Below are 19160 nucleotides of genomic sequence, written 5' to 3'. Positions count from 1 at the left end.
CTCTGCCAAGGAAGGAACCAAACATGCTACCGCCACTTGATGGTTTTGTACTACTACATGTCGATGCTGCAGCTGTGGTAGTAGCAGGTACTGTAGAAGTTTGTTGCGAAATCTGAGAAGCTACATTAGTTAGAGAGGACAATATAGAACTTGTGGCTTTCTTAGCTGCTGTGACTGTCGTCGAATTATTCGATTGCATAGTTGTTGATGCCATTGGTGTACACGTTGAAACGGCACTGGGTACTGTGTCACTTACAGTGGAATACGCTTTGGAGGTATCAATATAATGTCCTGTAGTTGTGACATGTTCATACTCACTAAATCCGCCATACACATCAATTGCCTGGCTTTCATCATCAAAATACTCTTTATTTATATCGTGCATATTTCCAGTGGCAGCGTCATCGTAAAACATCATTTGTTCTGTATGATTTGCCGTTTCGTCCTGTGCATAATCAAGGCTACTTGTCATATGATAAAACGTTGTTTGACTACTATTATAGTAAAGGCCACCATGTTGCTGTTCTCCGTTGCCATATATATCTGTCGTATGCGATGACAACACAAAGTCCATATCTTTGCTAGTATTTGTACTTATTGGAACATCTTCATAATATGGTTCCCCATTTACGGAAGATGACACAAAATTGCTGTTAGTTATAGCAGCTGTAGTAACCAAAGTTGAATCATAGTTGTAATCGATTTGCTTTTGGAATGACTCGGTTGTTTGGATACTTTGAGTTGTTGTGGGCTCAACAGTTTTTGTTGGTTGAGTGGTAGCGGATTTCGTGGCAGAACCTAATAAGCCACCAACGTTGGGTACAAGCTTTGAGGCTAAACTAAAACCGAAACCTTTTTTCTGTTGTTGTGGTTCATTGCTGGTTGCAGCGGCCAGGACACCATCCAATCCTCCCTTCAGACTCTGCGAAAGTCCACCCAACATTGAGGCCGCTTTAATGCCAGCCGTTGTTGATTTTTGAGAGGTTGTCGATGATGGTACTGAAGATGATTGCATTGTTGATATTCCTGTAGCTGTTGTTGCCAATGTTGATGTTGTAGTATAAAAATCACTTGTAGCATCACCAGGTTCACTGCTACTCTCAACTAAGGTACTAATGTTAAACAGAGATTTGCTTGTAGTGTCTGAATGTAAATATACTGGCGCGGTGAATGTATCATTGGATGATTTTGTATCAGATATAAATGAGGGTTTTAAGTTTTCAGAAGCTGCTTCTGATGTTACTGCTGTCACTGCGTTAGTACTAATTACAGCATCGGCGCCCATCAATGAATTCAGATTCACACTGAAACTGTTATAAAAATTATCGTCAAAATCAACCATAGTCGTCAAGGCAGTGGTGGCAGTCAGTTGGTTTTTTGTAGATGCTTCATTTAGTGTGAATACTGACGGTGAAGATGTTACAATCAAGTCAGATGTTGTGTGAGTTGTGACCGCTGGAATTAACGCTGATGTAGTCGATATGGTAGATGTTACAGCTAAATCCTTAACAGTTGTTAAGGGGGCATCCTTAATACAACTCTGGCTGTTTATTGTAATATCGTTATTATTGGTTGTGGTGGGGGTGACCTTTAAAGACGTTAAATCTGAGGTTAAGTTTGTTATCATGTCCTCTTCTTTAAATTTATATAAATTTAAATAGTTTTGACTATCATAATCACTAGTTGATGAGGTCGTAAGAAAGTCCAATATATAAGCAGGTAGCTCTTGAGATGTTTTATCTGTTATTTCTGATACGAATGATGTGGACGAAGACGCTGTCACTGTATTATTATAGTGTTTTAAGTAGTCTGCATATAATAAGGTTGACTTTATAGTGTCAACCTCAGCAGTTGTTGTCACCGAGTGTTTTGTTGATGTTAATGCGGATGTAGTTGTGGCTGCCGTTGGTGTTAATTCAGCATTAGGCGCTTTAGTTTCAGTTGTTGTAAACAAACAATTTGGTGTAAATGTTGACAATACAGTATCTGTAGATCCTTTATTGTTGTCTATCGTATAACAACTAGTATTGTCCTTTGATTTTATTGTTGTGGTCGTGGTTGCTATTGCATACAACGACATTGTGTTTGTCGGCCATGAATTATTCAACGTTGAAGAGGATGCGGATGCAGAAGAGGTTGTTGTCGTCGCTGAAGTATGTGTTGTAGGTGATGATGTTGTTGCTGTTATAATTGTGGAGGTCGATATAAAATCGAGCTTATAGTCTTTTAAATAATTATCGTATTGGTCTATGCACATTAATGAAGCTGACTCATTGGTATTTGTAACTTGTTTTGTGTCTAAACTAGTTTCCATCTTTTCTTTTCCAACCTCGTGGTTAGGATCGTGTTGTAGTATGGTGGATGTGCTCATTGATGTTTGATCTAAATATGTTGTTAAGGTGTTTGATGATGGGGACGCTATAGATGTTTGAACGTTTGATGACAATGTTGTTGTTGCTGTACAGCTTGATATTGAGGTAATTGGAACAACACCGCCACTGGGACTTGAAATTTTTGATACGGGCGAACTAATACTACTTTTACGTCTTATATTATTATCACTTAAATTTAAAGCTGTTATTATGTTATTAAGTCCCCTGTTATTTATTGCTAATATTGTTGATGTTGGTACTGACGTTGTGACTGGTATTGTAGTAGACGTTACCGGTGATGAAGTGAGAGTTGTGGATAATGTGGTTATAGATGACGTGAGTTGTGTTAAGTAATCGGTATTAATATCTAGACTAGGATATGGTAAATAACTGCTACTACTAATGCTATTATTTTGGTTAAGGGTAAATTGGAGATTTGTGTTATTGCTGCTACTGTTGCTGGAGGAGGAAAATGTTGGCAATGTATAAGTTTTTAAATAGTCGGTGTAGTCGGTAAAAGTCGTCTTATAATCATTGTCAAGTTCAGTTGTTGATATTGTTGTTGTGGTTGTATCACTTGTTGTTGTTATTCGTGATGATGAGGAAATTAATGAATCGAATGCCGTTCCAATTTTGAATTGTGGGGACGCAGATGAGTCATTTATTGCTGATAGACAGTTTAATCTGGACGGCGTAGTTGACAAATGATATACGGGGTTTTCTTCACCGTTTACTGATGTTTCTGATTTCGTTTGAAATGATTCTGTGGAATATTTGTCGTCAGTAGTTCGGACATTATTATTGAAAAAGTTATTATTTTTATAATTATTCACGTTGTCAGAATTTTTTAAATCTGGGGTATTGTTATTATTGTTAGGCAGCAAATTGCCTGTTGTTGTTGTTGCTGCTGTTGTTACTACATTTTTGGATGATGATGACGATGTCGCTGCTATATCTGTAGTTTTTGTTGTTGTTGCTAAAAGTGAGCTTGATGCTAAAGATGTACCTTGGTATGGTAACGAATACTTAGATGTTGATGAGGTTGATGTTATTAATGTTGCTGATAAAATGGACGATGGTAAATTAATGTTATCTAATGTATCGTTCGCTTTCAGCGACGATGTTGTTTGTGGGGTTACTGGTAGTGTTTTGACCGTTACGTCATGACTTAACGGGTACTGAGGTGATTGCGGCAATTGTTTGTTGGTGGGCACATCGTGACCACGACCAGTGTGATGTTTTGGCAATTTTCTAGAAGTCAAGTTTTTTAGCATCGACAAACCTGACGATGCTGTTTCTGTAGTAGATGCAGTGTTATTTTTAATGACGCTGTTTGCACTATCAGCTACAATTGGTGAGGCTGACGACAACAACAGCATTGACGATGAAGCTGCTGTCGTTAACGTAACAGGGGGAAGAGCAGCAGAGCTGTTTGTATAGGCACATGTCGTTAAATTATTACTCCCACTAAAACTACTTTTTTTGTTGTTGCTGCCTATTCCCCCAAAACCACTATTACTATCGTCATACATATATGAGACCGACGATGATCTCAGGCCAGCACCAGTCCCCCCTTTTAATGCTCCACTTGTTGTTGTATCCGTTACGTGGCTTGCAGTTGGCTTTATTGTTTTCTTTAGCAAATGTTGTGGTATACGGGTTTCGCCGCTAGCAATGACAGATGCTGTTGTCATGGCCATAATGATGGAGTAACGGCATTTTTGCAAATCTTGTAGTTTTTGTTGGTTGGCATAAGTGTTTGCTGTTGGTACAACAGTGTCGCTATACGTTGACATATTGTCCATTGAATTCAAACCGAAATCGTTATAGTCATCTCTTGATTGCATGGCGGTATGTGGGCGTGGCTCTATTGAGTAGCGTGGAGAATCATAGGTGTTGTAGGAGTTATTATAATCTGTTTCACGGCTATTCTGTGATGGTTCGATTAAACTGCCATTATCATAATAGAGATTGTAAGGCGGAAGTTTTCGTGTAATAGTGTGTTGTACAGAAATATCCTTTTTGTAATCTAGATTTATTTGATTTCTATATGCTGACATTGATGATGTAGTTGTTGCCATGTTGTCGAAATTATCTTCAAAAAATGGTTGCTTTAAATATTTCTTAGTATATGTTTGAGGCTGCTGAGACTGGGGCAAAGGTAATATGCGTTCCGGTGGTCTATGTCCGTGAAAGCCCGAGCCACATCCACCATCATCACAATGTCGTTGACCATTCAACTGAGCTTTCACGCCATCCACAATGAAGCCTCTGTCCCAATCCCCATTATTAGAGCCCACTCCTCTACCGCCAACACTTCCACCGTTATAACGGAATGTTGGCGTTGACGGTAGACTGACATTACTTTGCCTGTGCTGGCCACTACTGTACATACCATCCCACATACTATGACTATACTGCACTGGCGGTACTTGTGGCAACATTTTATTATTACTATCTCCAAGAGCCGTAAATGGTCGGGAATTTCCATCTTCTCCTTCTGACGTCGTTCCATAGATACACTCTCCTCTAAGATTGTCATAATCACCATAATCAAGCGTCGAATAAATATCATAACTATCGCCACTGCAGGCATCATGATGGTACATTAAGTTGTCTGTAGTTATTACGTTTTTACAATATTTATTGTTATCATTGCTGTAATATGAGACATTATAATTACCGGCATTTGACATCGTAGACGTAGATCTTTGTTGATGGTTGTAGCTATCACAGCTACTTCCGTCGTTGTACTCTTGGTTGCCATATATATCATAACTAGTTGTTTCATCTTCTGTTTGACTTTCATACGCATTATACGTACCTTTATTGCGTAAGGTGCTGCTAATTGGTCGGTTATTGCAGGATAAGGCATCGATTTCAGTAAAATAATAATCGTTTTGAGTGTAAGACTGCAAATATATAATAAAATGAACATATATACATTAAACAATGATATTAACCTATTTTTTAATCAACTTAAACCCAATAAACTTAAATAAAGCAAAAAGCGGTTTTCTTTACGCCGTCTATTTCGATTTCCAAAATTAAAAAATTAGAGACAACCTATCAAAATATCATAAAAAAAGATATTTCTTCATGATTTAATAAATAAGCAGCAACAACACTGTGAATTGGAAAAAGATGTACATGTCTGTGTAGATTGGCTTCATTGAGTTATTTATTTTGTTATACCTACGGTGACCAGTAGTTCTGTATTATATAGAACAATACTGTATTTTAGAGCCCTTTCTGTATAAATTATTCTTTACTAAAAAACGTGAAAATGTTCTGTATTTTATTTAGTGTTCTGTATTTGTTCATTATTTTTTCCAGTTTTACATAAAAACGCATATGAAATATAAAAATTATTAAAAAAAATTGCAGTCGTAATTCAGGTCTGAGTTAGGGAACAACTCTCGCGTCATCGCCATTTTTTATAAGGACGGTCAGGCTTGTGTTTGTTGCCAAGCTTTCGACAGAATTGCGTCTCACTCGTAAATAATAACCGCCTTATGCAAAAACAATTATTAAGTTACCAATGGTTATTAAAACCTGTTTTTATATGGAAAAAGTGTGTAGTAAACCATTATGAACTTTAATAATCGTTTCCAAGTTAAGGATAGTTTGCATTAATTGCGAGCTTTCGTATTATTTAACTTATTGAGGTTATGTTAAATTAAACTGGTGGACACCTTTGTAGTTATAATTTTTCGGGGCTCCAACTTCCTATATATATATGTCGATTGTGGGGTTTCTCCGAACCAACATGAGATAACCTGACAATTTAAGCCAACAAACTTTAATAGTAAAAAATCGGACACAAATGTAGGTAATACAGTTTTTCAACTATAAACATTTACTATTTAGTATTTGCTTTCTTTTTCTACTGTCCCAATAAACTATATAACGATATCGTAACGATATCACTAAGGTGATAAAAACTACCATAAATGATGACGGCTGCTTGCCTTATTGTTTATCGTTTTCTTTAGTTTTTTCTTGGAAAAAATAATAAAAAAAGATATTGTAACAATTGTATGATTCGAACATGACTCTTCTCCCAAATTAAAAGTTATTAGAATGTATGAACTTTTATATGACTGTAATTTTTGGAATTTTTTACTTTTTTAATGATATTCATGATATAATTGCATAAAAGTCCACTATTTACTATTCTGTTTATATAGTAACATAATAATAATCCACTATTAGCGAATTTTATATACTTAATAAAAAATACTAATTAAAATGTTGAAAAACAAAATCTAAAACAGGAAATCATCAGCAAACATAGTTCCATTCCTCAAAAGGGCCAGCAAATTACACGCAAAATTCATCGATTTTAATCTAAAAATCATAAAGAAAATTTAAAAAAAATCAAACTTTATTTAAACAAATATGAATGTATAGTCGGGCGTAGCCGACCATATGATACCCTACACCAGTCAGTATGTATATTGATTATTTAAAAAAAATAAGCATTTGATTTCTTTTTTAACTATACTTCGAAATATTTTTATACCCACCGTCAAAAAAGATGGGGGTATATTGTTTTTGTCATTCCGTTTGTAATGAATTGAAATATTCGTCTAAGACCCATAAAAGTATATACATTCTAGGTCCTTATTAGATTCTAAGACGATCTAGCCACGTCCGTCCGTCTGTCTGTCTGTTGAAAACACGATAGAGTCCAAATGGAAGCAGCTAGCGAGCAGAAATTTTGCATATAAAGTCCCCTTCAGAAAATGACATTATCGCCCATAACTCTCTAACGGAAGCGTCAATAGTGGGGAAATTCCGCTCAAATATGTTTTATGGGGACATAAATCTCTTCGTAGAATTTTATAAGGATCGGTCCATAATTGACCCTACTCCCCATATAAAGTCCCCTTTAGAAAATGACTTTATCACCCATAACTGGCTAAGAGAAGCATCAATAGCGGTCAAATTCGGCACAAATATGTTTTACAGGAAAATAAATCCTGTAGTAGAATTTTATAAGGATCGGTTCATAATTGACCCTAACCCCATATAAAGTCCCCTTCAGAATATTACTTTATCGCTCATAATTGGCTAAGAGAAGTATAAATAGCGGTGAAATTCGGCACAAACATATTTTACTGGAACATAAATCTCTTCGTAGAATTTTATAAGGATCGGTCCATAATTGACCCTACCCCAAATATAAACTCCCCTTCAGAAAATGACTTTATCGCCCATAACATCAATAGCGGTGAAATTCGGCACAAACATGTTTTACTGACTGAATTAAAAATACAAGTACAGCGATATTAAATACAAACAATTATTGTATAAACCGTCAAGGATAGGTCCATAATTGTTTTTACCCTCCATATAACCACACTTATAACCACTTTAAAAGAACAGTTTATGATGATAAATATTGGATAAAACAGTTCATAATATATATGTTGAAAAATTTTTTTTCTGTGAACAATCAATATAATAACAATTAAAATTTTGACGGTAAAAAAACTGATTTAGAAAATAGTGGTTAGTGTATTTTATTTCTTCCTGTTCTGTATTTTGCTGAAAAAATATGGTCAACGTAGTTGATGTTTGTATCATACAAAAATATTCGTCATATACCCACCTAAAAGTATACCATTTGGTATTGAATATTAGAATCGCTTTCTGAGTCGACTAAGCTATGTCTGTCAGTCTGGCTGGCAGGTTGTTCATGTAAACCTTGTGTGCAAGGTAAAGTCGCAATTTTCAAGATAATTTGATGAAATTTGGCACCCACTCTTTTTTTTGGCATATTGAAAATGGATAAAATCGGTCCATTATTTCGCCTAGCCCCCATAAAATCGTACCCCTGAATAGGGCCTTTGGTCTCATAATTAAGTTAAATATTCTATTATGTCAACAAAAGTCGGCATAACTTAGTATTATAGAACTCTAAGTGACATTATTGATTTTTGGGGCCTCAGTTAAGCCCAGCCCCCTTAAAACTTCCTTCAGAAAATGACTTGAAGATCAAAATTTACCTATAAACACCAATAACACTTCGTTTATTTGTGTAATAATGTAGCCGAGAAAAAATTTAAAATTTATAAACTAATATGTTTAAAATACACTATGGTGAAGATTATATAAGATTAGGTCCATCGAAATATAACACTCCAACTTTTTTTATTACTATGTGAGTTGCACAAACACTACTAAGTACATTTTGTTGAATCTACCCTTCAAACTTTTTGAAGACAAAACTGTTGTGCATTACACCTGACGCCACGTCAGAAACACTTCTGGACGTTTGTTACAAAAACAAAATACATTGAATTCAAATTTTCGTCTTCTTTTAAGTTACTCCTGGATGATAGCAAGAAAAGTGCATCCTGGCTGGCAGGCTGTTCATGTAAACCTGGTGCGCAAGTTAAAGTCGCAATTTTCACGATAATTTGATGAAATTTGGCGCACACTCTTTTTTTGGCATATTAAAAAAGGGATAAAATCGATCCATTATTTCGCCCAGCCCCCATACAATCGTACCCCCGAATAGGGCCTTTGGGCTCATAATTAAGTTAAATATTCTATTATGTCAACAAAAGTCGGCAAAACTTAGTATTATAGAACTCTTAATGACATTATTGATTTTTGGGACCTCAGTTAACCCCAGCTCTCTAAAAACTTCCTTCAGAAAATGACTTGAAGGTCAAAATTTACCTAGAAACACCAATAACACTTCGTGTTGTATGTGTAATAATATAGTCGAGAAAAAATTTAAAATTTATAAACTAATATGTTTAAAAAACACAGTGCTATATGACAAAAAAAAAGAGGGAAATAATTCGGTAACTTCTAAACGGTTAATCCGATTTAAATGAAATTTGGTATGCAAAGAAAAGGTGTTGTCGAGTTTTTGTTTTGAATTTGGACCTTATAGGCCAACCAGGGGCCCGGCGGGGGGTCCTCAAATTAGGACACCTCGGCTATGTTAAATTTTTAAAACGATCCTATTTCTTCATTTGAGTTCCGATTTAAAAAAAATCTTATATAGAATCTCCTCATCTATAAAAAATTTCGTCGTAGCAGTAAATTATCTCTTATAGTTTAGGAGATATTCGCATTTGAAAATTAAAATTTTAAAATTTTTACCGTCCTTACTTTAGATTTTTGATAATAGCGGATCCAAATATTCCCGATTTTCGCCATTTTTTCTTTTATTCGCTTAACAACAAGTATATATTCAAGCAGTGAAAGAATAATGTAAAAATCTTGACTGAGTCTAAAGTTATAGGCATTTTAATTTAAAAAATTAAAAAAGGCGATTTTTTGCCATTTTTTGATACCGAGGGGACGCAGTGAAAGAATAATGTAAAAATCTTGACTGAGTCTAAAGTTATAGGCATTTTAATTTAAAAAATTAAAAAAGGCGATTTTTTGCCATTTTTTGATACCGAGGGGACCAGGTCCATCCAAAAAACCCTATTTTTTATGGATAATTCAATTTTGAGCAAAAATTCTCAAATCTCATAGTCGATATCAAATTATAGTGACCTGTTTTATATGATCCAATATGTTCTTAATCATTTTGTAACGGGTTTCAATAACCCTGCCTCTGGTATGGATATAATAGGCAAAAAATCTAAAATTCTCATTTTTGGGATTTTTTAAAACTTTTTTGGGAATTCCGGGATTTCTAATAAGAAGTTTCGAAATTTAAAAAGTATTCCGCGAATTTTTTAATTTTCAAAAATTATATACAGTTTTGAAAAATAGACAAAATTAATTATAATGTTTTTTAAGTGACAATTAATTAGGAAAAACTCAACATCTTTTAGAAAATTTACCTAGTACTATTATTTTCATCAATATGTGTAACAATTTTAAGAGTTAACCTTATGGATGATAATAATAGTGCTAAACTTGGCAACACCTCCTCTTTGTGCATACCAAATTTCATTAAAATCGGATTAACCGTTTAGAAGTTACCGAATTATTTCCCTCTTTTTTTGTCCTATACCACTGTGCCGCATTTGGCTCGCGAACGTAGTTTGTCGACCCCTGGTGTAGGGTATAATTAGTTCAGTAAAACATAAGACAAAAATACGCCTGTTATTATAAAATAAAGTTTTTTTTTTTGTAAATCAGATAAACATATTATGTACTAGCTTTGTTTATATTCGAAATTTTCTACAATTGTTTATTATGAATTACTTTACAAATTGTACCTTGCCTCAGATACACTTAAGCCATTTATTGTTGAATAAAACTGTGGACATTTAGGTAAAATTTTGAAGGGTGCTTTTTATAGAGGCTAGGGTCAAAAAGCTAAAAGCCCTATTCGTGGGTTCAGCTGTATGGGGGCAAGGTGAAATAATGGACCAATCTTAACCATTTTCAATAGAACAATAGAAGACCATGTGCCAAATTTCATTGAATTATCTTCAATGTTCTGACCTATAGTTTGATTATAAGGTTTATACACGCAGAGAAAAAACATGGTTCGGCATGGTTAGGACCAAACAATTGTTTTTTTTTTTTTTTTTTTTGAACATCATCAATATTTTAGTTACTGAAAACATTTATATGTTTATGACAGTTATAAATTTGAGAATGATTCTCTAAAAAATAATTATTTTTACAACAGAATCATTTAAACTATCAAATAACCATTAAATGGTATGATTTTACACGTTTATCCACATAATGTTTAAAATATAAGTAAAATACGTTTACTATTAAAAATATTTTGGTATCGCCAATTTTCTATCAGTTGTATGGTTTATCCGTACTAGATCGGATTAAATAAATTGTTAAACAAACATTTAGTTATTGATATCGTCATTTTAGTTATAGGTGCAAAACTTGCTTGATACAATTATGTTGATAATTAAAACTCATTTTCAGTTTTTTTCTGTGAAATAAAAAAATTATTATTACAAAAGTAAAGGGTATTCAAGATTCGGCTTGGCTGAATATATCACTCTAAATTGTTTTTTACCCTTTAAAACCCTTAAAGTAGTTAAAGGCTGTATTGCTTTACCAACATATTTTTTTCAAAACTTCTTCCTAAAAGGCTAATGCTAAAAAAGGAAATTTTAGCAGATATTTCAATGACAATGCGAATGAAAGGCAATGCAGAAATGTTTCCCATTTATTGCTTGTGTCAAGCATGTCCATCACAGAATTAAAAAAAGAAACAAATTAGTGATTGTCAATAACCAACATGTAATTTAATCAACCAAAGGTTATTCTTTGTATATTCGTTTTATAATTCTGTCTGTCTGTCTGCCTAAAACGCTCACGTTTAAACTAAGCAAAGGAACTCAGCCAAATTCTCCGAATATATTCACTATTATCCTAAGCAGTTTCGTATTAAAAATGAGCAAAATCGATTCACATCGGGAAAAGTTATGAATCAAAATTTAAAACAACTTGGAAAAAAAGCATTTTTTACACATTTGGATGTAATTTTCTCGAAAACTATCCAATATAATTCCATGAAAATCACCATACATTTGTTTCTTCACAAGAGCTTAATCCCTACTGCAAATTGCCTAAATCGGTACAAAAGTACATATTCCCGGAAAATGGGGTTTTTGTTAGTAACTTCCTTCACAATCTAGATATCTTCACAAAATTTTACAAGTTAAAATCTTATGCCAATAGAATTCATTCGGAAAAAAATTTGCCCATAATTGGACATAGCTCCCAAACAACAAGGTCTCCTCCCGAAAATCACTTAAACGCACATAATTCATTACCAAAATAAGATATATAACATTGCTCTCACATAAAGAAATATTACTATGAAATTTTTTTCAATCGGTCAATAATTTTTCATAGCTCCTATACAAGGTTCCCTCCTGAAAATCACTTAAACGCGCATAACTTATTACTTAATTAAGATATCCATATAAAATTTGGTATAAGTATTGCTCATATGCATACAAATATTACAGTGAAAGGTCCATAATTACATAATTGGTCATAGCTCCCATACAAGGTCTCCTCCCGAAAATAACTTAAACGCACATAACTCATTACAAAATTAAGATATCCGATATAAAATTTGGTATTAGCATTGCTCTTATATACAGTAATATTACCATAAAAGTTTTTTTGGATCGGTCCATAATTGGTCACAACTCATATACAAGGATCTCTCCCGAAAATCACTTCAACGTACAAAACTCAGTACCAAGTACTGATATCCATACATTTAGCAAAAATATTGCTCTTTTACACAAAAAGTTCAATATAACATTGTTTTAAGATCGGTCCATATTTGGTCATAGCTCTCATACTAGGTCGCCTCCATCCCATACAAAATCCTTTTACGAAAATCTCTTAAACGCATATTACTCATTACCAAATAAAGCTTTTGATAAAAGATTTGGCACAAATATTAGTTCTGTATACATAAATTATATATCAAAATTTTTTCGCGATCGGTTTATAACACAGTTGCGCTGGGTCCTATACAAGGTTGCCTTCAGAAAATCACTGAAAAGCACATTACTTATTACTAAATTGCGATATAAATTACAAAATTTGACAGAAATATAGCTTTTATGTACAGAAATTTAGCTTATGTACAGAAATTTAGCTTAAAGAATTTATTGCGATCGGCCTATAATTGGTCATATCTCCGAAACGTGTTAACCGCATTTAACTAGGTGCATTATCAATTACTGTAGAACAAATTTATATATACATATGTATTTTGGAAATCCTTAAATCTTTCACACACATGCATACTTTCAAATTACTAAATATCGCTAAACGCTATAAAAATATAAAGAAAATGGCGTTTATAATGTTCATTAAATCTTCTTTGATTTTTCTATTAAAGACATGAGAAAACTTATTTCTACACATATTTGATCAATTAGAAAAGTATTAATATAAAAGTAGCTGGTGGAGGATATTTAAGATTCGGCTCAGCCGAATATAGCACTCTAACTTGTTATTATTATTATTATTATTATTATTATTATTATTACTATTATTTTTTTGATCGTTGTTTCATAGCTTGTTATTAAAGTTGTCTTAAATTGCATTTTATACAGGACAAATTTGGAAAATTCCTGCAGACATCATCGATGCAGACGTCGTCAATAACGATCTGGCCAACTGGGTAATTTTGTTCTACACAAACTGATAATGCAACTAGTTAAATACTATTAAAGCATTTTAGGGGCTGGACCTAGTATTGGAGATATGATCAATTATAGACCGATGGTAAAAGATTATTTAAGCTAAATTTCTGTAAATAAAATTTCAGTCAAATTTTGTATCGTAATTTAGTAACAAGTAATGTGTGTTTAAGTGATTTTCTGAAGGGAAACTTGTATGGGACCAACCGCACCCATGTATTGAACCGATCGTGAAAAAATCTTTCAATAGCTTTATTTGGTAATGAGTAATATGCCTTCAAGAGATTTTCGTAAAAGGCTCGAACCACGAACCCCCTGTTTGTTAAATGAACGACCTAGACAATTGAGCCATAACAAATCCAAATTTTGTTACTACCCAGCAAAAAATCTGAAATTTTTGGTAATAGCCCTGCTGGATACTGTTTATTTTTTTAAAATGACTTTATATATTTTTGTAAAAAGCCGTTCTCAAAATTTTAAAAAGCAACATGTTAATGGAGCATCGAGTAAGCGGCTGGAGTGAGAAACATAGAAAACAACTGAATGCCAGGGTTCAAATCCAGACAGAGGAATTTTTTTATTTTTTGTTTTCTACATACAAAGTTGGCCCAAAATAACTAACTATCACATAACATATTTGTAGGTTTATTTGTAACTAGTTATTTCGCAAAGTTTTTGTAATCAAATTAGTAACCATTTATTAATTTGTTTAAGGTAGGTACATATTATTTGAACCTCGCCGAACAAAAATAATTAGTTATTCACCCCAAAAGTAATTAGTTTCCACGTGATTCCAATATTACTTTCTAGATTACTAGGTAATGAAAATTTTTGCTGGGAAGTTACATATTCTCGGAAAATGTGTTTATTGTTAATAACTTCCGTTAGGATGTCGATGAAAATATTTCTATTTAAGCATCAGTTGAATCTGGAAAAGTCGTACAAATTTCGAAAAAAGTGTTAAAAGGTCCTTTTTCATAATACACCAAAAGTGTCACTTTTGTTTTGACATTACGACAACCCACCGAAAACCGTGTTCAAATATCATATTTTTATACCCTACACCACTTTAGTGGGGAGGGTATATTGGGGTTTGTGCTGATGTTTTTAACGCACAATAATATTGGTCCTATACCTACCTGAAAGTATACCGATCGGCTCCGAATCATTTTCTGATTCAATTAAGCTATGTCCGTCCGTTCGTCCATGCACGCAGAGAAAAAATATAATTGTGGTAATCATATTCTAAGAGCAACATATTATGGTTAGAATTATGGTTAAAGTTAAAACATATTATGATAATTTTTACTATCAAGAAGTATCATATTATGACCGTTATTAGTATAATAATCTATCATTTTATGATTAAATATAGTCCAAATATTTCATCATAATATAGTTTTATTAATCATAATGTGATGTTGTAGCATCATATTGTACTTTAAATTTTAATTCATAACTACCCGGTGTGAACTGATTTTGCCCATTTTCAATACCAAACTGCTTAGGATAATAATGAATATATCCAGTGAATTTGATCTATTTGTTTGGCTTAGTTTTATCGTGAGCGTGTTTTAAATCAACTCAGAATTTTGTAAGGATCCAGAATATATATACTTCGTTGGGTCTTAGATGAATATTTCTTGACAAACTTATATATACCTTCTATCACCACTGATGGTGGAGGAGCGTATAAAAACCGAGAACAGAATTCCCGTAAATAAAGCCGAATATGAGAGATATTTTCAATTTGTATTAATTAATTCGCATCCCTTTATAACTGTAAAAAGAACTTTTCCTAAAAAAATCCAGAAATTTTACAGAGGATGCATTAAATTTAGTCTTTCGCGAAAGTAATTTGGATATCTATAAATGTAATAAAAAATTTCTTAAATAAAATTTTGGAAATTTTTGCATTAAGTGCAACTTTTCTTCCTCTATCCATCGATACCCATAATTTATACCAAAACTTCGTAGTTTAGTTAATGTCAAGTTTTGCTCAGGGAGACCCCACTGTGCAGCGCTTAATATATTTGCCGACAGCCAGAAGGTTTAACTAAATTTAAGACTGTACTGGATTGTAGGAAATCTTTAACTCAATACTCTCCCAGAGGTCAGGTTCACATCATATGGGTACGAAAAATCTCCTCAAAATGATTCTGAGGTTAGTATGATAGTGCGTATTCCGAGAGGATACATAGGATTACAAGCACATTTATGCCAAATTGGACTTTCGGATTCAAACGTATGTAGAGCATGTGGAGAGGACAGTAAAACACTGCAGCACTTTCTTTGCCGCTGTCAGGCATTCTTCGAAGTTAGATCTAAGTATCTTGTTAGTTAAAAGTTAGATCCATGTATATTGATGTTATTCCAGAAATAACATTCCTGACTAACACTGATTGGAAGATTCTTAGTAATTACGTTCAGGAAACTATTAACTAAGTATGTAAAGAAATATTCCCACCAATTTTTTTTAAATCAAACTACACACTTTGGTCCCGAAAACTAATTTTTTGGCCAAAAGTCCAATTCAGGTGGAGAGGAAAAAAGTTATGCATTATTTATCTGCAGGTTTTGAATTTTTTTATCATTGTGATCCATCAGTATGATTTATAATTAAGATTTCTTAGTATTATTCCCCGATATACGTTAGGCAAATATTTTTTTACTTTATTCATATTAAATACTTTTAAGAAACAAACTTTTCGTTTTGGTTATGTATTATCCACTATCTTGAGTTCAGTTTATTGAGTTTTAAAAATATGTATTTGCATTTGTAAATAGTGGCCACAGATTTACAGAACATATTCATTAAAAAAATCAAAAACAAATTTGCAGAAAGCAAAAACAACGACATTTGGGGATTTATTTCGAAATTATACGATATTAAACTTCAGGCCATTGAGAAAAATAACGATTTTGAGATTCTTTAGAACTTTAAATTTTGTATATATTCCAAAAGAATGTGCACCAAATTTCTCTTAATCGGAGAGGGTAAGGTGTAAACGAAGTTCGAAATATTTTATTTTTATATAAAAAACACTAAACTAGAATGAAAATTATTATTAATATTTATAAAAAATAGTCGTCAGTGATTTGCTCCGGCTGTCGCCAACAAGTCATTTATGATTTAACACTGTCCTGTACGCAACATCGATGATGTCTTGAAGACATGGCCAACAGGGTATATATGTATTTTGAAAATCCTTAAATCTTTCACACACATGCATACATGCAAATTACTAAATATCCCAAGATTTAAATCTATTACAATTCCAAGATTTATTGAACATTACAAACGCCTTTTTCTTTACATTTTTATAGCTCTTAGCGATATTTAGTAATTTGCATGTATGCATGTGTGTGAAAGATTTAAGGATTTTCAAAATACATATACAATTTTGTTCTACACAAATTGATAATGCAACTAGTTAAATATGGGAGATATAATCAATTATAGACCGATGGTAAAAGATTCTTTAAGCTAAAATTCTGTACATGTACATCTATATCATTATTTGGTATTGAATATTGTGAATTTAAGTGATTTTCTGGAGGATCTAGTATTAGAGCACTGACGAAAAATGGACCGATCGTAAAACAATTTTATAGTGTAATTTATGTATGTATATAAGAGCAATATTTTTGCTAAATGTATGGATATAACTATATTTGAGTTATGTACGTTTAAGTGATTTTCGACAGGGGACCTTATATGGGAGCTATGACCAGTTATGGACTGATCGGGAAAAAAATCTCAGTAATATTTCTGTGCATATATGCAATACTTGTACCAAATTTTATATGGATATCTTCGTTTAGTAATAAGTTATGCGTTTAAGTGATTTTCGGGAGAGAACCTTGTATGGGAGCTATGACCAATTAAGGACCGATCGAAAAAAAATTTTACAGTAATAATTTTATGCATATGAGCAATACTTTAACAAAATTTTATATGGATTTCTTAATTTAGTATTGAGTTACGCCCGTTTAATTGATTTTCGGGAGGGCCCTTGTATGGGAGCTATGACCAATTCTGGACCTATCGGAAAAAAATTTCACAGTAATATTTTTTTTGCATTTGAGCAATACTTTTACTAAATTTTATATGGATATCTTAATTTAGTAATAAGTTATGCGCATTTAAGTTATTTTCGGGATCTTCACACTAATATTTCTTTATGTGAGAGCAATACTTGTGCCAAATTTTATATGGATATCTTAATTTAGTAATGAGTTATGCCCGTTTAAGTGATTTTTTGGAGTGGAGTGATTATGAGAGCTGTGACCAATTATAGACTGACCGGAAAAAAATTTCATAGTAATGTTTCTTTATTTGGGAGCAATACTTGTGCCAAATTTTATATGGATATCTTAATTTAGTAATGCGCGTTTAAGTGATTTTCGGGAGGGGACTTTGTATGAGAGCTATGACCAATTATGGACCGATCGGAAAAAAATTTCATAGTCATATGAAAGCAATACTTGTACCAAATTTTTTTTATAAATATCATAATTTGTTAATGAATTATATGCGTTTAAGTGATTTTTGGGAGGGGACCTTGTATGAGAGCTATGTCCAATTATGAACCCATCCAAAATATTTTTCCTCTGAATGAATTCTATTGATATAGGTTTTTAATTTGTAAAATTTTGTGAAGATATCGACATTGCGACGGAAGTTATTAACAAAAATCCTATTTTCCGGGAATATGTACTTTTGTATGTGAGGTACATGAAATTGTGAACCGATACTGACCATTTTCAGCAGGGATAAGGCTCTTGTGTAGAATGGAATTTTTGGTGATTTTCATGGAATTATCTTGCATAGTTTTCGAGAAAATTACATCAGAATGTGTAAAAAATGCTTATTTTTTCGAGGTTGTTTTAAATTTTGATTCATAACTTTTTCCGGTGTGAACCGATTTTGCCCATTTTCAATACCGAACTGCTTAGGATAATAATGAATATTTCCAGTGAATTTGGTCTAGTTGTTTGGTTTAGTTTTAACGTGAGCATGTTTTAACCAGACAGACAGACGTACATGTATATACTTTTTTGGGTCTCATATGAATATTTCTTGGTGTTACACACGGAATGACAAACTTATATATACCTTCTATCACCACTGATGGTGCTGGAGGGTATAACAAGTAAGAGTGTTATATTCGGCTATGCCGAATCTTGTATACCCCCCATCAAATCACTGCCATATAAATAAACTTTGATATTTTAAATTTTTTATTATTATATATCGATACTATTGTGAACATCAGGGTAATATTTGAAATAGTTCTCTTAATGGGGGTTCAACTATTGACAGTGAAGATTTCGGATTCGACGGTAGGAAGATTTCAATTTCTTATTTATTTAAAATGTTATATTTTTAAGCCAGTAATGAACATTGAAGTCATTTTCTTAAAGGGACTTTATATAGGGTTAAGGTTAATTATGGACCTAATAAGTCAGAATAAGTCTAAAGCTAATTGGACAATGTTCGGTTCCTTACTAAAGAACCGTTTATGTCAGGACACTTTTCAATGTCGAAGTAAAGAGGACATAAACGTCGAAGTAGAAATGCTCACAATTGCCTTGGTTGAATCGTTCGAGGACAGTTGGCTTCTGCGAGAGCGGATATCTATCCAGGAGAAAA

At 32.9% G+C, this 19160-nt stretch overlaps 1 protein-coding gene across 1 annotated transcript in view; it reads right to left on the bottom strand.

Moving 5' to 3' along the window:
* Nucleotides 1-19160, bottom strand: part of LOC111689327 (serine-rich adhesin for platelets-like) — a 44556-nt gene that overhangs the window by 778 nt on the left and 24618 nt on the right. Inside the window, exons 3-4 of the mRNA XM_046953438.1 lie at nt 5056-5284; nt 7-4989 (exon numbers count right to left, since the gene is read on the bottom strand). Of these exons, the coding sequence (XP_046809394.1) occupies nt 7-4989; nt 5056-5284 (5212 nt within the window). The remainder of the gene's footprint in view (nt 1-6; nt 4990-5055; nt 5285-19160) is intronic.

Source organism: Lucilia cuprina, chromosome X (genome assembly GCF_022045245.1).
Source record: "Lucilia cuprina isolate Lc7/37 chromosome X, ASM2204524v1, whole genome shotgun sequence".
Taxonomy (NCBI): Eukaryota; Metazoa; Arthropoda; class Insecta; order Diptera; family Calliphoridae; genus Lucilia; species Lucilia cuprina.
Note: the sequence above shows the minus strand (reverse complement) of the source record. Positions and strands in the feature narration are given on the sequence as shown.